Raw genomic sequence first — 21,677 nt, 5'->3', positions numbered from 1 at the left:
AAAAAGCTTAAGTCGTAAAACAGAAAAAACCTTTGCCTCTGCAGGCTGCCAACATAAATTAGGCCCAGTGTGAAGAAGGAATTATTTGATATTACATTACATTTAGAGTTTTGATTAGTACTACTAAACAGTATATTCTAACTTCTGAATTGAATCCCAAGGTGAGCTAAACAGGTTAGCCAAAAAAAAAAAAAAAAAAAAAAATGCACACTATGTTTTTCACTTAGGAATAAGGAAAGATATGTTATCTACTCCAACACATTGTAAAGGGTTAGTGGTGTTGTGGCCTGAATTGTGCTCTTCTAGAAATTCATATGCTAAAGTCTTAACCCCAAGTTCCTTAGAATGTAACCATATTAGAGATGAGTCTTTAAAGAGGTAAAGTTAAAATGGCATCATTAGGGTGCCCTAATCTAATGTAACTGGTATTTTTATAAAAAGAGGAGATTAGGACACATGCAAACAGAGAAGGAAGACCCTGTGAAGACACATGGAGAAGATCCCTCTTACAAGCCAAAGAGAGTGGCCTCAGCAGAAACCAACTCTAATAAGATCTTGATCATGGACTTCCAGCCTCCAAACCTGTCAGGAAATAAATTTCTGTTGCTTAGGCCACCCAGTCCATAGTACTTTGTTATGGCAGCCCTAGTGAACTAATACAACAGTAAATAATAAAAACTGAGTTATTACAGTGATTAATTAGTTTGTTGGTTTGTTTGGTTTTTTTTTGGAGTCTCCCTCTGTCGCCCAGGCTGGAGTGCAGTGGCGTGATCTCCGCTCACTGCAAGCTCTGCCTCCCGGGTTCACGCCATTCTCCTGCCTCAGCCTCCCGAGTAGCTGGGACTACAGGCGCCCGCCACCACGCCTGGCTAATTTTTTGTATTTTTAGTGGAGATGGGGTTTCACCATGTTAGCCAGGATGGTCTCGATCTCCTGACCTCGTGATCCGCCCACCTCGGCCTCCCAAAGTGCTGGGATTAAGGCATAATAATCAACAAGGTCCACAAAATGGAGCATAGACATTATCACCTGTATCATTATCACCATCTTATAAGATAGCTGAGATTAAAAGAGTTGACTCAAAAATGACCATTTTAGTGGTTGGTTGTAGACCTAGCTTGACTGAAGGACTACATAAGAATATATGTGATACTGGATAGCTCATAATTTTACAGTTTAGACAACATGAACATTAAGTGTGAAACAGAATTTTAGAAACACTATAAATTACTAAATCCATAGGATTCATACAAAGAGCTCTACCTGTTACATTTTGCAGTACTGTAAGTTGGTATACATTCAGAGAAATATAAATGTAATTGCACAATAAAAGAATAGAGCAAATTTATTTAATGTAATATATATGAAGCATAGAACACATTTTTTAAAAAAGGTAGTGTTCAATTAATGTTAACTTTCTCCCTGTTTCCTCTTTTATAATGGAAGGAAAGCCACAGAGATTGATTGTTTTTCCCTGCTTCTAGTCACCTTAGCTTAATTAAAGTGATTAGACTTTGAACCAATTAATTGTCATTAAAATCAGGCTGGCACTGGAACAAATGGAAACATATGCTAAATCTATGGTTCATGTAACACAGTTCTGCTTTACTAAGTATTGGTAACCGATGATAAAGCAATCTGAGAGATAATTAGACAAGGAAGAAGGATTGTTTCCATTATTTTAAGAGAATGTACAATGAGATTTTATTAATGAATGAATCAATCTTGTATAGTGTAGTTATTAGCATATGTGATAGTTTAAGGTAAAGTGCTTCATTGGTATTCAGATTAGAAATATTTTAACTCACATAGTCAGGCATAAAGGTTTCAACCACAGCAAGGACAGGCTGGGCCTTACGCATGATAACTGAGAGTGTCTGTGGAGTAGTGAGACGGAAAAACAAGCAACAGCTATAGGGAATAGCTGCTTCCTAGGAAATACAGCATGAGATTAGGAGATTGTCCCCAAAGTCATAAAGGAACTCATAAGTAGTTAATCTAGAGGGTCATAATACAATGCTGAAATTATCAGAAACATCTGTCATCAGGTATTATAAACTCTTCCTCGGGACTTGTGCAGTGGCCAAGGGGTCAGCACAGACAGGCAAGAGCAAACATGGCTGGACCCTTATACTGAAATTTCTTGGCAGTATTGGGAAGAAATCCTCAATTTGGGATTAACTCCAAGACTGGGAATAATAACGCTAAATATCAGCTACTGAATTTTGTCTGTGTGCCAGAATCTCTGCAAAGTATTTCACATATGATGTTTTCAGTATACCCAAAGTGAATTCCATGAACCTTTTACAGTAGTAAATATGAAAAAATTTTAATAATGACAATTATGGGTTAAAAAGCTAATGGATATAAATGATAAATAATTGAGATCAAACCTAATAATTTCCAGACAAAATCAGGAAGGATATGTATATACTGACATGCACTGACTTTTTATTATTATCAAGAGTAAAAGACATCCTAGAAACAAGCATACAATGAGATTATTTCCCAGGTACAAAAAGCAAATTGATCCTGATTTTACATTAATCCAAGAAAAATAAGGAAGCATTATCTACAGATTGTTTTTAACAAAAATTGCTTGTGAGCCAAATATTTTAACATCTGTTAATTTTTTTTCAAGTACAAAGGCCAAAAAAAATTTAGCAGACATATGATTTATATACACATATAAGTACAGAAACTATTCTACAGATATATCTTTCTCAAATGTAAATTACTTATAAGTCTAACAACCACAAATGAATCTAAATTAGAAATTGAGGATCAAGGGATATGGTAGACTGCTCTCTGAAAGGTTCAACAGGTACTGTTTCCAAACTGTCTTAAGAGACTGGAAAAGAATACATTGTATAAAAATGGCCTGAGCCATTAGAAAATTAAGGCTGAAATGGGTGTTATGATGTTTCCTTTTATACTGGCATTTGTACACTTTAAAAGGAAGCAATTTTAATGTCGAAGACTATCCTTCAGTATTGAAATAATCCTATAATGAACAAAAGAAATTTCTCTAGAAATTTCCTTCTCTCAGCTTAAGATTCTCACTTGTGTAATTAAATAAGTTTGTAATTGTGTTTAAAATAATACTGTTTGGGGAGGATATGAATATTTCTGTTTGATGGGTTTTTATTTTATTCTTCTTAGGTGACCAGATGTTCTTCATAAAAACGTATGAACATGAAAAAAAGTAAAGAACCTAGAAAATTTATTTGTGAATTGAATATATGAAGTCTGTGATATATTTTACATAATTCATTTAAATGTACTTCACATTTCTCAAATTTGTATATTATTGAGAAAATGTATAACCTTTGTGAAGAATTTTCTGGTTTTTGTTGTTGTTGTTGTTTTGAGACTGGGTCTTGCTCTGTCACCCAGACTGAGTGCAGTGGTGTGATCATGGCTCAAGCAATCTGCCAACCTCAGCCCCTCCCACCTCAGCCTCCCAAGTAGTGGGGACAACAGGCATGTGCCACCATGCTTGGATAATTTTCTTTTTATTATCGTTTGTAGAGCTGACATCTCTGTATGTTTCCCTGGCTGGTCTTAAACTCCTGAGCTCAAGCAATCCTCTCACGTTAGCCTCCCAAAGTGCTGGGGTTACAGGCATGAGCCACCGACCCAGCCCCCGATAATTTCCTTTTAAGCGGTTGGCAGAAGAGGGTATTTGTGTTCCGTCATTGATTTTGCTGCTTCCTCTCACCACTTCTTGTGATTTTCATAGAAGTTCTGAGTAGCAGTGCTGCAGAGGCAACTCTTCCAAGACTAACTCTTTCACAGCTTACGGAGCTCCAGAGTTTATGTTATTTGTAAAGCTGACTTCCTCAGATATCTTTCAGAAACAAAAAGATCCTGACATGACCTTTCTCATTATGTATTCTGTTGACATTGCAAGGAGAAAGAAAAACCCACAGAATACTGAACAATGCTTATCACAGTTAAAAGAAGAAAACACATTCTATAATTATGTGCTTAATAACCCTTATGAGGCCGGGTGCAGTGGCTCACACCTGTAATCCCAGGACTTTGGGAGGCCGAGGCAGGCGGATCATGAGGTTAGGAGATTGAGACCATCCTGGCCAACGCAGTGAAACCCCGTCTCTGCTAAAATACAAAACATTAGCCCGGCATGGTGGCGCATGCCCATAGTCCCAGCTACTCGGGAGGCTGAGGCAGGAGAATCGCTTGAACCCGGGAGGCGGAGGTTGCAGTGAGCCCAGATCGGGCCAGTGCACTCCAGCCTGACGACAGAGCAAGACTCTGTCTAAAAAAAGAAAAAAATCCTCATGAAACCTTAATAATCAATGTTGTAAATAAATTATTCACACCAGAAACAAAATAATAAAGATTATTATAGTTCAATTGAATTATCCAGCAAAGAGTCCATAATCCACCGTGACGTTTCTTGGATATTTTCAGACGAATTGATGTAGTTAAGCTTAGGCAAACCATATTAGAGAGATAAGTGTAGAGCCTACCTTTAATAAGATCTCTAGAGAAGATACTTCTACAACCTTCAGAAGCTCACTGACAATATTTAATAAAACTTACACGATGTACTTATGTTATCAGAAGAAAGATTTAAACTTCTATATGAAAAATGACATTGTAGAATTGGAGAACTGGTCATACGATAGTAGGAACAGGGACTGCCTTCACTGAGCCCCATGAAGTTTGCAAATTTTATTTTATTTAACCTATTGTGTGCTTCATAGTGCAAGTATCATGCAAGAAATACAGTGCCAGCAAATAATGGGTATTTAAAAGTTTGTTTTGTTAAACTGAGGCCTCACCAAAACATCATAAAACAGATGACTTTGTCCCTATTTTGCAGTTGAGGAAAAAGACTCAAAGAGATGAAATAGCTTTCTCAAGATAACATACCAGCAATCGTTTGAAAACACAAGTTTATCTGATACAAAAGCTTCCACGGATAGATCTGCTCTATTGTGACATTTTAAAACATACATACTATTTTATTAGCTGCATTTTACATTTTCAGGTATTTTCTTACACTGCTGACAAAGAAATCCGAACCGATGACTTGTGCTTGGATGTTTCTAGACTCAATGGACCTGTAATCATGTTAAAATGCCACCATATGAGAGGAAATCAGTTATGGGAATATGATGCTGAGGTATAGTATTTTCCTTAATTTACTTATTATTTGATGCTTAAGCTCAGTTATATATTTCAACATTCAACATTTAAATCTTAAGCTGGCTTTTATCTACATGGGTAGAATTAGATTTTCAAGCATGCAGGCTCATATCCGATTACATTAGGATGGCATATTATATAAACAGGTTTCACCAAATTGGTCTATTAATATAAAATATGAATGAAGACAATAAAATCAGTTTTGTGTATGACAATTTGTTATCTCCATGTACATGCCAAACGTAACTTAGGCAAGGGGTAAGCTAAGCCTATCTGAGACGTTTGTGTGAAGATGTGCATACAGGATAATATTGACAATATGTCCATATTTTCAAATTTTAAATTTTACAATACTAATCACTGACATTTATGTTCCTCAACTGGAAGGAACAATATCTGACAAGATTAACAAGATTTCTTTACTGTTTACAATTGTAAATATTTTGCAGAATTCAATAAACTAATTAGTCACATAAAAAGCTGAGTAGCCTCTTCTCAAGGCTATATTGATAGCACACCTTTCTGACAGAGGAGAGGGAGAGAAAACAACAAAATTACTGTTGGAAATTTATCTCCAGGCAGTGTGTAAAAACCAGATCAGCCATCAGATGGAGCTAATAAAAAAGAAATATTTTCCTTTGCATAAGGAAGCTTACTCTTGAAAACAGCTTCATTTCTTTCAGTTTTCTTTTATGGTTAACAAAATGAATTGGTCGTCTGTGTTACATTTCCCACATTATTAAGTGGTAGGTGATTTATTTAAAAGGAAAACTAAACTTCATTCTGCTTAAAACATAAATACTACTATAGAGGTAAGTGAGTCTCACAGATGCAGTATTCCATGCAAGCCTAAAATTTTCTACAAGAATAACATTTTAAAAACCAATCTACAGTGTTTTTGTTATTGTTGATATTTTAACAAGACCTTTTAAAAACCTTTTTGAATGTCGTTTTAATATTTGCATGAGTCTGTAGTTTCTTAAGTTGAATGTTAGAAAAACTTACTGAATTCTTACAGGATTTGAAACTGGTTATGTAGGGTTAATTTTGGGCCCAATACTTACACAGTGTTACCAGGATCTTAGGGCACAAAATCATCTTCTGGGCCACAATTGAGGACAAACACTGAGAATTCTTTGTATGTCGTACCAATGTGTTCTATTAAGATGCTATTGCCTTCGCTATATCCTACTCACCTTGTCTGACCACCAATTTTTTTCTCTTCAACTATTACTTATTGGTACCATCCTTGATATTAAGCCTACAGAAAACAGTGCCTTTGCAAAATACATGTAGGTAAATCCTTCATCAGTACTCTCTTCTATGAGGAAAAGTGCAGTAAAATGTACAGATATAGTAGAAACCCTATAAGTGATATTTATTTTTAAATAAAACTTGTTCTTGTTGTTACTGTTTAGTTTCTACCAGGAACCTGGGACTCTACTGAGCTTATGCTAAAAATAAGAAAATCTAGAATATATTTATTAAGAAAGGGGAATGATCGTATACATTTTTATAAAAGGAAGCAGTGTGGAATTTTAGAATACCACTTTTAATCTTTAAACTTTTCCATAACTCTTGAGTGAACAGTGTCATAACTCAAATTCTTTCATTTCTCAAATAACTACTGTTAGCAATTTGGTATATATTTTTGTTTACATTTTCTGTTAGCTAGTAGCAATGCTATTGGATACTAAGGAATTTTAAGTAAAAAGTGAAAAAAAAATAGGTAGCTTCACATAGGTAGATAAATAAATGATTTCTATAAATTTACTCTTTTGGATGACTAGTAGTAATCTGTTGCAGTATTTCAGAGCACTGTACCATTTTGTGTCATGTTTACTTTGACTTTGGACCACACACACAAAAAGCTTATAAAATGCCATAAATATTGAGAAATTTTTATTTTAAATAATTTGATCATCTGAATTATATAGCTTAATTAAATTCTCTTATATGTTTATGTTTTCAAAATTAACTAGTGATGTTTACATTGTCTAATGACACCACTTTGCCAAATTAAAAAACGTATAGGTCATAATCTAATAAATGACATGAGAATAAAGCAATTGTAGGAATAATACATTGCCTTTCTGGAAATTTCAGCTTGAAATGTGATTATATTTTTGAGAAGGTCATTAAAAAGGATTTTTTTAAACAAAATTGAAATACAACATTTATTACTATGCTTTTAAGTTTTACATTTAGGGTTTCTCTAGTTCACAGAAAGGTTCCACCCCTTGCTACCCACAGGGTGATTCCAGGAGTAGTAGCGCCACCTGGGAACTTGTTCGAAATGCAGGATCCGAACCCATGCTAAACACACTGAATCCAAGTTTGTAGTTTAACAAAATCTCCGATCATTCATATACACATTTACATTTGAAAAGGACAGGGTCAAATATCTATGTGTCTTCTATAGTCTTTTTATGCACTGATTAAAGAATGTTACAAATTTAGGAAAAGGCATGAATACAATTTGGAAAATGGCAAGGCCTCCAGAGGGGAGCAGAGAGAGGGAGAGGGAGCAAAAGGATAAGAGGTGTTGAGATGAGAAAGAGGAATAATTGCTCAGTGGTTCTATTCTTCTCATATTCCAACCTGTGGAAAGTAAATGCGCGCTGCTTACTACTTTAACTCAATTCTTTATCTTTTGCTAGCAAGGACAAAATTATTCTTTGAAAAATCTCTGAGGTGGCGCAGGTTCAAGGCAGAATAAAAATTGTTGGAGTTCACAGAATTACAGAACTGAAATGTACCTTAAAGTTCTCTCCTTTAAGCCTTTATCAGGAGGAACTAAAGCACAAAAATTACACCGCCAGCAGCAGAGCTAGGTTTCAGGTCCTAGTACAGTATTCCAAGCAAGCTAGCTATCAGTACAATTGTGAATCTCACCATGTGAACAGCAGAAATATTCCATCACCTTATCTCCCATAGTCCTTTCAATCTTAGAAAAGAAAGTCATAAATAGAAGCAAGATTGTTGGAATATCCAGAGAAAAATGGAAACAGAGTTATGAAGCCACAAAACGTGGAATCCATCCAGCTACTTTGGTTTTCTTCTTAGGTGAGTGGGGTAAAAGAGAAGGAATACAGTTCAACACGTATCTGTTTTCTCATGCAATTCTTAACAATAGTCTTATAAGACAGATATTCTGTTTTTCACATTAGTAAAATGAAGCATAGGGTAAATGCCTCGTTTAAGTTTGCACAGCCAGATTCTGGCAGTAAATCCAGCAATTTTTCTACTACACTACATTGCCTCTTGATGTTATCGAAAAACTGGAAATAATTAGATTCTTTCAATGGTTAAGATATAATAAGCTAAATATACGGTATTTCAAACGGAATAACTAAATGCTATCAGTTATTTGTTATACCAAATTCTATTGACATAAAATTTCTCATTTTTTTAATAGTGGGAAAGATGTTCTACAATAAATATGGTCTATTTAGCTAAATAAGCAGTCATAAAGCTACTTTGTCATTTTGCTCTAATTGCTTACAAGCTTCAGCTATACATATTCATAATATAATATCTAATTGCTTATCCTTGTAATTGAATGAAACTAAGCACATGTTAGCAATAAATGCACTTCTTTGGTCAACTTTGATATGAAATGTAGTTTCTCACACCCCTAACTAAATAGTTCTTAAATAACCACGAATTCAATTCACTGTCATCTTATATGTGGCCTAATCTGTTTGAATTGAGGGCATCCTGGGCATCATTAGCAAAATTGTGGGGTACCTACGTGGTTTAGAAGCTTAAATAAATTGCACAAACCCTTCTGTGCCATGAAATGCCTATTGCCAGGATTAAATGAAAAGAAAAAAAAATTCATCTCACTGAGACATTTTAAAAATTATTTTTATAAAGTTCTGTCATCCATTCATTCTACTGTGTTCAGGTGTTCTTATATTCTGTTTGAACATTACAATTATGTTCCAATCAATTTAGAATATTTCCCTATGATATGTGCACATAATTACATTTCTTTTTGAATAACTAGGCAGCTACATACAGTGTGAGAATCTAATTTTAGATCAGAACACTTATGTTCAACAAACACTATGCAACAAAGAAAAAAAGGGAGAAAAATATGATGCTAAAAATAACTTATTTTTCATGTGACTGAGCAAGTTGACTTAGAAAATACTTGTTGTGAATTCTATATACATCTGTATCAAATAGTTTCCAGAGTCACAATATAAGGAATTTTTTTCCATAGGTAAAATGTGTTAGATTAATATTTAGACTTTACTTACACTACCATCTTTTATTTACCTTTATTAGAGAGCAGGTAAATGGGATTATAATTTCAAGGTAAGTGATCTTTAAGTGCATCCCAACTATTCCCCTGTGTAGCATTCCTAAGAAAAACAATGGCTCAATTTACCTTTTGAAGGTTGTGTGCATTACACAGGTATTACCTTTCCATATTCCTATTGACCCATAGCTGTGATTTCTTATTAGAAGTAGTGAGTAGGAATTTCAATAGATTAGTGTCATATTTGTAGTTCCTATATGTTAAATGATTACACTTCATATTTTATAATATTTCTGTTCGACTGAATGCATAGATTACCTTGTCTGGAGATCATAATTAATGTTTTGAGTAACAACTTTGTTATATTAATTTTTAATTGTTATTCTATGCTTGATTAACAGAACTCCTATTATCTTTGCTATTAAATATAATAGTACAAATTTATACTTATTTTGTATATGATTATATGTAATAACATAATTGATTGGGTTTTATTTTAATCTTTTACTATACCAACTTTTAAACTGAGACCTGTGCAATTGGCTCTTAAATCAACTATGCAGTCAGTTCATTAAAATATCTATTTTTTTAATTAGTATGTTTTAATACCAAGGTATGGCCTAATTTTACAATATTAATGGCTCTTATTTTGTCACCAAAATTGTTTAGCCTGATTCCAGCTGGCTTTAAGTAGGAATTATATATTTGGAAGGGTAAATTTAGAGATACTCAATGCTACATTTTATGTTAGTCAAACTTGCAAATATATTTAAAGGCAGGAATCACTAATATTTTTCTTACGTATTTTTACGTTATGATTAAAATATTGTACATCGCAGGAAATACCAAGGCTTTACATTCTAGAGGAGAACAATAAAGTAATACCATATTATAAACAAAACTCAATACTAGCTTAGGGTTTAGATGATACTATTTTTAGTCAATATTTTAAACAAAGCTATAGGAAAATATATTTGGCAGTAAGTTGCATGTCAGCCTGGATGTCACATTGTCTTCAAAGTTGAGTTAATATAGCCGGATGTAGTGGCATGAGCCTGTAGTACCAGCTACTTGGCAAGCTGAGATGGGAGGATTGCTAGAGCCCAGGAGTTCGAGGCCACCCTGGGCAATATAGTGAGACCCTTTCTCTAAAACAAAACAAAGTAGACTAATTAGGCATTTGCAACAAAAACAGATATAACTAAGGGTTGATATACCTAATAAAGAGCATATCAACCCTTAATTACTATACTTTTTGAAAGGGAAATAATATACCACATATAGAAATGTACAAGGACTTGAATAAACAGCATAGTAGAAATGTAGCCAAAGAAAATGAAAAGTTTTTAAAAAACATAAAATCATTTTATGTGTGTTACTGTATTCATTTCTTGCTTATCCTATCAATACGGCAAGAAATGTTTTTAGCAGCAACATGTAATATTGGTGGAGATGCAGTGAGACTGACACCCATAAAGTATCCTGACAGATAGCAAGCACAAGAAGTGTTAGCTGCTGCTGCTATTATTACAAAATTACTGTTATAGATATATTTTAAAGGACTTTGCTGATATGTGTTAAAGTGTTCATGTATTTGACCTTGCAATTTCACTTCTAAGAATCATTTCCAAAGAAATAATGACAGATGTAGACACTGATGTTCAGAGATATTTGCCATGTATTATTAATAATGGCAAATATCTCTGAATATCAATATATTGATCAAATATCTCTGAAATACAATATATTTTTGTTATTTGCAATAGCTCCAAATTGGAAAGATATTCCCTGCAAATAAAAAAGTTAAATGGGTTTTGGCAAATTCATTTTAGAGAAATAGTTTATTTTTTAATAATATGTTTTTAGATTGTTTTAATGATAGAAAAAATGCCCACAAGATGTATAAAAGAATATTTTATTATATGACCTCAATTATATAAATACATAAAATTATTAGAACATACATACAATATTAATAATTGTTATCTTTTCAAACAGTGTACTCAGAAAAAAATGAACTATGCTTTGTTTTCAAGCAAATGAAGACACTAAATAATTTTGTGTGTTTTTAAATGAAAAATAATTTTTGTCTCAATAAGGACAAGATTTGTAATTTTTCTTCTGGGCTATGGCTTTTTAGAAGTACCTGGAATGAAAGTTCTTTGACTATTTTTTCATGGCCATTCATTTGATAAACACCTTGGGGACATATATGTTACAGTCATGTTTTTTAATGAAAATTCTATATTGTATTTATGCCCTGGGGTCATGTTTCCAGAGGATAAGCAAAATCATTTTGTTTTTGTTTTATGTCATAAAAATAATTTTTCTTTTATATTACAAATGAAATTAACATCATTTACACTAATATCTTTGATGTTAAAGTGGCATTTTCCAAGAAAAGTTCACTACAAGAAGAAATATCACTGAGAGTAGAGGATGATCTAGCCTAGCAGTTTTGAACAGTATGGATGGAAAATTCATGTTTGGTTTAAAAACAAAAATATAAACTAGTCTTCTTAAAAAAATCAAGCTATATAGTTAACAATATTATTTATAGTTTTAATATTAACTACATATTTAACAATATTAATACAGTGTTATTTTTTCTTTCTTTACAAACTATATATTATTTTACTGTAGAAGATAAATCCTTGAAAACATAAATCCAATAATTTGTGTTCATTAAGCTGCCTGAGAGAAGTAGCTTAATTTTAACAGGATTTATTGTCTGCACTGGCCTTTCACTAAGTGTTTGAATCAACAGACTTACTTAGTGTCTCCCATGGGCAGGCACTGAGCTTCAAGATGTAGGTGGCCATAGTCTGTGGCTTTCCTGGAGCTTATGTTCCTGTGGAGGAAATGGAGAGCAAGAAACAGACAGAGAAATTAATTAATTAAAATTGTTTGGAGAATTAGATTAAGAGTTGATCTTTTCCCTCCCTTCATTACCTACCTTTCTAATTGACATCTAACAAAGGTGGCAATGTACCTGTGGAACACAACCAGGTTAGCCTTGTAAAAACATAAGTGGGAGCAATTTGAGTACCATACTGTTCAAAGTAAAGCCTTAAAGCTAAATTATCCTCCGAATTTGTCCCTGATGTTTATTTAATTTTAGGGTGAAAGAATGAGGAGGCCAAGGGTCATAGTTGGACTAATCAACTATTTTGAATATCCACTCCCAAATAACTCATCCGGTACTAAAAAGCATTGTATTACTAGGATGAAGGCTAAGAATATAATCTTTTATATCTAAAATAACCTTTTGCCAAAAATATTTCATCATTTAATCTTAAGCCCTTCTCCATATTCTCAGTCTTATCTTCATTTATTCCTTCCTTATAGGGTTGATATTAAAGCCATCTAAAAATATGTGGCCCACAGCTCCATGGATGCAATTATTGTGACATGTGCCTTCCATCTTTATCCAATAGAAATTGCATGTTGCCTAGGATGATTGATTTATCACTGTCTTTGTACTTGATTTCATCATTATTCATTATTTTCTTTGTCAAACAGACCCACACTCTTCTTCATATAATCACCCAGTCTTGTCTCTCAGTGAACAAAGTAGCTGATGGCTCCCAGCATCCTACTGTGGAAACCTGTAATGATAGCACTTTGCAAAAATGGCTACTAAGAAACTATACAAGAATGGAAATTTTTAGAAATATTTTTGGGAATTCTACCGATTACATTCTCTAATGATTTTTGGAGGTTTGTGTTGCAGATTTTATTAAATTTATTTTAGTATTTTTGTTATGTTCACTTATTGAAATCTGGAAACTCCTTTAAAATGTGGTTAAGAAAAATTTGTATGACCTTTTCTCCATGGCGTTAACTCTCTGTCTTTTACTTCCTAGCTACTCATTAATTTGGGGACTGCACATATTAAGTTGTGTTTAGTCTATCCTTAATGAGTAGGGTTTTTTTTTTGTTTTTTGTTTCTTTATTTTAAACATATATATGCATAAATATACTTGATGAACAACATTATGAAATATTAGCTCTCTTTGAGGCGAACTGTAGCCATGTCTATATGACAACAGGTTCTGCGTCATCAGATCTGAAAAAAAATCAATAAAAAACTAACAGGGCCAAAAAAAAAGGATTGTTTCTAAGACACAGAAATCATTTATTTTGTTTCTTTTTATTCAGATACTTTGGTTAAATGCAAATATGGCATATCCTTTCTAAAGTATCTTATTATTTTAATTAAAACACTAAGCAAACATTATTACAGACTAAGATGTGATTTTCAATACCTTTATAAAGAAAATTATTTCTAAGCATTTCTTTGTGGTTGCCTAAGTGAAACAATATTTTTTTAAGTTGTATCTTTTATCCCTCACTTGTATGATTTCTGACTATCTTTTCAGTAAGCAATAAAATGAATCATTATTCAGGTCAAGTCAATAAACTGATATGTAATTCTTGTAAAGAGTGCAAATAAGAACATGTCTTAGCTTTCAGTCTTAAGGGGTTTATTATCCAATAAATAAAGGACTTTACTTTGTCCCATACCTTACAATGAGAACACAAGGAAGATTGGGGCATTTTTCTGGTTCAGATGAACCACTTAAAGATTGTTAGTGGAGGAAACAATTGAGCTCAGAAGTCTTGTAACAAGGCTGGGAATGAAATTATGGAGAGGGGACAACATATGGGGTACTATTTTAATTAGAACTATATTCAAGCCAAAGACATTCCAAATGTAAGAGTTGGAAAAGCTGGAAAAGTCTAGGTCTTTTGCACAAAAAGAACTTGCATACAAAGCGATTTATGTGTATTATGTTAGTTTGCTTTCAAAGCAACCAAACCTGATATGTGCAGTGCCAAAAAAGGAGGTTTAGGTTTAACTAAATATTTATTCTCACAAGTCTACTATACAGTGCTAGAGCAGAGACCACAGAGTGCTTCTCTCCATAGGAGAAATGTCAGCAGTTCCCTTAGCAGTTCTTACAGCCTTCTTTACAGGTGACAGTCTGTTGCAAGGAGATGAGATCCACATCAGGCAGATGTCAAAACCATCCTGGCTTATTGGCCTTATCCTCATAGAAGATGATCTTTCCTTGTAACAACTCCATAGGCCTAGCTTCCAGGAACCAAATAAAACATACAGAATTACAAGTCTGCACTTAGAAAAGCCTGAATTTTGCTTTTCTGTTAGTATATATATATGCAGTTTATCAGTTGCAGATGCAGTTTATCAATCAGAGTTCATTTTTACCATAAACAATGTAGCCTAGAAACATAGTTAACATTTTTACCCTTTCAAGGTTGCCAGGGGATTACAGTTAGATAGTTGACTGAAGGTCAAATTTTTTAAACAAAAGGGAAAAAGAATATTTGTAAGCATGTTTAAGTCTAAGTATTTTCTGACAAAGAACATGATTCCTCAGAATAATTTGAAGCATGCCTGAGTGTTCACAGCCAGTAAGTAAAGGACAGGAATTTACCTGAGCCCAAAAGGTCTGGTTTTCTACTGCACTACATTGTAAAGGAGAAGTATTTAGTTGTTTGTCTCTGCAGCAGTGGGTTTTGACTATTAGTTAATTCCTTCAAATAAATCCTATATTGTTTAGAAAAAAACAGTAATAACTAGTGTTTTTAAAATTATTTGTGCAGTTGACAACATCTATTCAACATGATCCTTAAAAATCTCAAGTCTGTGCTATATTTTGAACTAAGGTAATTGTTCAAATTGATCAAAGCATTCAACTACTATGATATGTGGTCAATTGTAATAAGACACTGGGAGTGCTTTCTGGGGTAGCTTAATGGGCAATGACATATTTGATATATGAAAAATCATACTTTTTTTAAAAAGGGATCTAATAGAAGTATGCAATGGTAAGTGATACTTTTGAAAGAGAATATATATACAAAGGACCACAGGTACGTAACAAAAATGAAACAATTTTGTTGATTTTTAACTAGAACTGTCTAGAAAAAATACATATTGTTTTTGTTATGTATCTTTATTTTTTCAAGCTGGCTACTGGTTGAATTTCTGGCATCATAAGCATAAATCAGCCATCTTCTTGCCTATCTTTGGCCATTTATTCCTTTCTTTGTTTTTTAGTGTAAATAGCTTGATTCCATGTTTTGAAAGAGCAACAACAAAGGTCTCAATCTTGAAATTTCCTTTTTATCTAATTGCCTTGCTCTTTTAATTTCCTGCTTGCTGTCTCTTAGGCCTCTTCTACCACAAACCTATTCTCTATTCCATCCTTTCTTACAACAGTGCAGTCCACAATGTTTACAGTCCTAATCTAAGCAAATTACAATCGTCTGGCTGCTGTTTCTCTACCATTTTTATTGCCCACCCCTTACATTTACTTTCATCCCATTTTCAATGTAGTATCAAGAGCCAAAAAAAAAAAAAAACCATTTTGTTTACCTTTAATTTTGGTAATTTGCAAAAAAAGTATCTGGAGTGCTATTTTCAAGATATATTTGCAAATCATCTCTCATACATTCAAATACTTCGCTTCTGGTTGGAGAGGTTTTCATATAATATGATCCTAGGTATTGCCCATGAAATAGCAGAAATATATATAATTAGTATGTATAAATCATGTTGATTTAAAATGTGTATCTGAAAAGTCCAAAAATGTGGTTTCCAATGTACGTAAAAATGCCAAAGAGAAGATATATAATGACTGGTTAACATACAATTATTGGAATTTATGAAGAAACTAAAATATAAATATAATGTTTAAAAATATATGATCATCATGCCCCTGTTTTTATTTGTTATATTTTTAAGATTCTTAAAAATACAGACCAAACTATTGTAAGGATTTTATCAAGTAAGACAGATTATTTTTTGCTCTGATAATCACTTTCTACAATGAATGTCTTACAGTCACAGATACTATAGCTTGTTTAGTATTTTGAAATGGGAACATCTCTAGCAGTTTTGTTCATTTGGGTCACAGCTGTGCCATCTATTTGCATGTTTACCAAATGGTTACTGAATAACACATGCCTAAGAAAACTAAGCTTTTGCAAAAGCTTGTTAATATTTGCAGTCCTCAACTGAACTCAGAGCTCACAAATGGGCTTTTTGCAAAGGAGCCTGAATTCTTGGCAATGCTTGATAAATGTCAGTCAGTTTCTTTAGCCATCTGCAAATAAAGGTATATTAGACAATGATGACTTCATAACAGTCAAAGTTGTATAATAATCCAGGGACACCTGCACACAGTTCCTTTTACAAACCTATCACAGTGTTATTATATACTATAAAAATCATAAAGGATTTTTTAAAGAACAGATTTTATCTGATGTGCTAGTGAAGCTAAAGATGAAATAAGCTGCACTGATTATTGGTTATCTTTTACAGAGACTCACGTTGCGACATGTTAACAGTAACCAATGTCTCGATGAACCTTCTGAAGAAGATAAAATGGTGCCTACAATGCAGGACTGTAGTGGAAGCAGATCCCAACAGTGGCTGCTTAGGAACATGACCCTGGCCACATGAAGATCATGTCCTCCAAGCCATGAAAGTGTCTACACTTTTGTTTTTCCTTTATTTCAATTGGGGGAAAATATTAACTTTGCTGAATTGAAAGTTTTAAAAATCCTTTTAGTATTCTAAAACCAATTGTCTCTAATTCGTTTCTAGAAATGTTTGCTTATTTCCCTACTAAAATTTGTATCTGATCAAAGCACATAAAAATATAAATAATAGCAAACTATTATTAAACAACAGAACAACTTGTAAAACAAATTGTGTTCGCTTTAAGAAAAATCTTTATTGCACTCATGTCATAGGGTTAATTGGAGGTTATTTTATTTTTGGTTGTCATGGTGATTGAAAGAGAGAATGTAAATGCCTTATAAAATCTTCATTATGAAATATTATCAGTTGCTTTATAAACTCACTCTTTTTACTGATCCTTCATGGAAACATGTTTGATTTCTGTGTCTACAACAGGGCCACATATTAAATTATTTCTGAATGGTGAATTCATCTTACAAAATGTTCCAAGTTTTGGACAAGGAAAAACATTACATTGGATATTGAATTCATAGAGCCTTTACAGAAGCATCACATTTAAACCAATGTGAATTCAAAAAAGAGAAGGAGACTTTTTAAATTCAATTTAAAGTACATAAAAAAAGAAATCCGTGAAGCATTGAGGGGAACAAGATGAGTCTAATCCGCAGCACTTCAATCATTGTGAGAGAACTCAAAGTGGGTTGCAATCATTCCTAACACAGGCTGAAGCTAAACAATCTTGCTCCCAGAGTTTGTGTTGGAAACTCAATTCTTAACCAAAATCTTGGTCTCCATAAACTCTACCATCCCTTTTCTCTTCACTCTATAGACAGTGGCATGCCATTGATGCTGTACAGAATTGCAGGTGAAAGGGAGAATTTTAGACTTAATTTTTAACTCTATTGCACTTAAAGATTTTAATTAGGCCACCACTGTCATTTTCATTTTCTATATTAAAGAATACCTTTCAGTGCTATGCTCCAATATCTAAAAATTTTATCGCCAGGGGAATAAACTCAATACACGTTCATTAAACTTTTATTGTAATTAAACTGCTATATATTGTTTGCCATATATTATGGCCCAAGGAACATAGTTATAATTAAGCTAGATTCACATTTTCTTTTCTCATCTTAAAACTCTTTATGTTCAAAATACATTAGCATAGGCCAGAAAAAGGAAAAAATCAGATTTTTGCTGATAAGTTTTTATCTTTGACATCATTTAAAATGCTCATAGAGTTGCCCTATATATGCATGTTATTCATTATAAATGCACTCAGCAGCTAAGAAATTTGAGAGGAAAAATGGAAGAAGTGTTTTCTGGAGCAAAAGATTCCACTTCTTTGGTCCTCATCTTTTCTTAAAAAGCTCTTATAGAAAGAATTAATCGTTTTGATTGCATCCAAACTCTCTGTGTCTCTGATGTGCACATACACTGCTTTATAATGAAAATGAGGACACTTTCTGATGGTCAGTAAAATCTTAAATGATTTTTGCAACTGGTATTCCTTCCTCTTTTGACTTTTTATTGGTGCAACTGTAGGGAAGAATCTACAACCTAGAGCATTTCAGGTTTGCTCTTTAAATATAGACACCCCTCACCATGAGCTCTCTGGGAATCCGTGAATTTCCTAAAATTGTAAGCAAAATGTTGAATATCAGGGCATTTTTTTTCTGAGGTGGGAGTATGTTGCTCACAGCAAACTTGGAAAGAAGGCTATGACTCCCAAGAGGCAGTGAACCATTGCCTTAAATTAATAGCCTCAAGTCCATTGAGGCCTCATGTAAAATTCCCATTTTTCATTTTTACACTCCTTTTCTCTCCTCATTTCCTCTTCTCCTTACTAAGGTAAAAAGACCCTGTGCAGCATTATTGCTTAAGTTGAAAAAGCTTCAACTCTCAAGGACTCATGTATACCATGTGTTCCACTTATTGCTTTGTCAGTCAAAATGCATGTTATGTAGAAAATGGTCAATGGCAAATTTTTATAAATACAGCTACCCCATCAAAGCTGAACTTGAAACATTTTTAGCAGAATTTTAAATATGTGAAAGTTCATTATGGTCATGGTGAGAAAACTAAAACTACATGAGTTTCATGTTAGAAAAGAATTTTTAAAGAATCTTCAGATGGCTTGAACACGTGCCATTATAGTATCTAACAAAAGGTGGCATAAAATATTATAAAACATCCAACACCAGAAAGCAATGACTGACATTTTGTTTTCAAAAATATTGTCTTCGGTACAAAAAGTTAAAACCATGATTGGATTCATAATGCACTTGTCTTATCCCTTATTTATGGAGCTAGACTGACATATTTCAAACCAATTTCTTCTGTGATCTTCTCCATCTCAGTTAATGCAACTTCAACCTTCCAGATGCTCAGGTCAAAAATTGAAAGTTGCTTTTGACTCCTCTATTTCTGTTTCAACTTTCATCTAATCCAACAGCAAATCCCCTTGATGCTACCTTTGAAATGTAACTAGAAGAGAATGACTTGCCACCACATCCACTAGGTGTCACTACCTCTAACCTTTTTAATCGCAATATGCTTATTATTTAGTTCCCTAATTTCCCAGTCCTTGTCTTGAGCAATCTTTTCTCAATACAACAGCCATAGTGATTCTGTTAACCATGAATTTGATTGTGTCACTTCCCTGCTCACAATCTTCCAATGACTTCTCCCTCCGGAGGCCTTCAAGGTCCTTCATGAGTGTTACCCCTCTACACATCCACACCACTCACCACACATACATACACATGCACACACACACAGATGCAATTCTACCTTTTTATAACACCATCTCTTATCTCTCATTATTCTGCCTCTTACTTACCCCACTATGGCTCCCAAGGAAGTTCCTGCTTTAGTGTTTTGTTCCCTCTGCCCCAGAGAGCTCCCCTTAGTGGTCTCAGTTCAAATACTATCTTATCAGTAAGACAAACCCTTCTCCCATCTGCCTTCCCTATCCCCTGTGCCTGACAATCTATAAGTTTGCTTCTTTTTTTCTGTCTATTCTTCCCCCTCCCCAGCCCCAAACATGCCCTAGAAGGTAAGTCCCATGAAGGCAGGGGCTTTGTCAGTTTTGTTCATTTGGTATTTCTGGCATATATATTCTTTAAATATTTCTTGAATTAATGAACTGAAATGTGTGTTAAAGTTGCTAAGTGTTACTGTATCATACTTTTTTTGTATTTTCAATTTTAAAATAAAGGCTAATATATTTAGACAGGATTTCCAATAACTTTGTCTTCAAATTTTAATTTTCTTCCTAATATTCTTCACATTAAACTATGGACTATATATTTTCTGGATAAAATATCCTGCCTTATGGAAATGAAATATGAAATTTTATTAAAATGCTGCTATATTATATAAGTTGCTTCATTAAGCTAAAAATAGTTTTAATTTTTATTTTTTGGTTGTGTCCAATGGCCACTTGAAGGTATAAGATTTTGACTTTTAAAGGAGAGATATCATTAAAAATTATGTATTTTCATGATTTCATAAGAACTATTACTAAATTTATCTTCTAAGTGCAGTCAATGGAATAAACACAATTACAGAGATTTTTAAAGGACTTTACAGATGACCTTGTCTTAGTTTCTCTGTTTATGGATAATAAGACTGAAACCTAGATATGTAATATAACTTTTCTAAGGATCATATATCTATAAGTGGTGTTGCCTGGACCCCTTATTGTTAATATAAACTAATACTGTCACTCAAAAAATTATAGAAATGGAACGGTAATGAGAAAAATATCTTCATTAAACATGTTATGGGGCCAGGCATGGTGGTTCACGCCTGTAATCCCAGCACTTTGGGAGGCTGAGGTGGGCAGATCACTTGAGTTCAGAAGTTCGAGACCAGCCTGGCCAACATGACGAAACCCTGTCTCTACTAAAAATACAAAAATTAGCTGGATGTGGTGGCACATGCCTGTAATCCCAACTACTTGGGAGGCTGATGTAGGAGAATTGCTTGAACCTGGGAGGCAGAGGCTGCAGTGAGCCAGGATCATACCACTGCACTTCAGCCTCAAGACTCTGTCTCCAAAAAAAAAAAAAAAAAAAATTATGATTAGTATATTGATTCTTTAGAAATATTTAAATTCTTACTACTAATTTAAATAAAAATTAGTTCTTTAAAATAATACAAGCACTAAGACCTACAGCAGAAATAAACTACCAAGCAACAGCATGATTACAGGAACATCCAAGCATTATTTGGCAAACTGGGTTTTAGGGAAGCAAAGCCTCTTCAGTAGTAACTAATGGAACATACTCACTTTCATTTTCCTTCTAATTATCTTCAAGTTAAAAGTAAGGTTTGGCCTAGAGCTTGCACAGAGAATTAGACCATCTATTACTGTGAAGATTGGGTTCTATGTTATGGAGCTTCAAAGACTGCAGGGAAATCAGCAGAGATTTCTAGGCTTCCCAGTGGAGCTCTGTAAACTCTAGTAAACACAATCCATAAATTTGATTTTGCCATGGTGCTTAGAAACAGTCTAATAAAAAGGAAAAAAGTGTACAGAGAGAGAAAAAATAACTACACTACAACAGAACTGTTTTTATCTTTTTAAAAAATTTGGTGGGAGGTTAGGATCATATTCTGAATTAGTTCGGTAAACCTCAAAATACTGTCTCCCACCACACATGGTTTCACCACTTAAGAAATGATGATCGTATCTGCTCACAACCA

The 21,677-nt window shown here is 33.6% G+C and overlaps 1 protein-coding gene across 5 annotated transcripts in view; it reads left to right on the top strand.

Annotated features, from left to right (window-relative positions):
* Window positions 1-20,214, top strand: part of GALNT13 (polypeptide N-acetylgalactosaminyltransferase 13) — a 595,812-nt gene extending 575,598 nt beyond the window's left edge. For 2 of the 5 annotated variants that reach the window (XM_030795859.1, XM_030795860.1), the window contains exons 12-14: window positions 5,021-5,155; window positions 12,971-13,168; window positions 16,803-16,882. In XM_030795859.1, coding sequence (XP_030651719.1) covers window positions 5,021-5,155; window positions 12,971-13,156 — 321 coding nt within the window. In that variant the 3' untranslated portion in view covers window positions 13,157-13,168; window positions 16,803-16,882. Of the gene's footprint in view, window positions 1-5,020; window positions 5,156-7,431; window positions 9,772-12,970; window positions 13,169-16,802 lie in introns of those variants that run through there. The other 3 variants (XM_030795862.1, XM_003274969.4, XM_030795861.1) reach the window with 2 other exon arrangements.
* Window positions 20,215-21,677: the final 1,463 nt, after the last annotated feature.

Source organism: Nomascus leucogenys, chromosome 17 (assembly GCF_006542625.1).
Source record: "Nomascus leucogenys isolate Asia chromosome 17, Asia_NLE_v1, whole genome shotgun sequence".
Lineage (NCBI taxonomy): Eukaryota > Metazoa > Chordata > Mammalia > Primates > Hylobatidae > Nomascus > Nomascus leucogenys.
The sequence above is the reverse complement of the archived record's forward strand: the minus strand, read 5'-3'. Positions and strand labels throughout refer to the sequence as shown.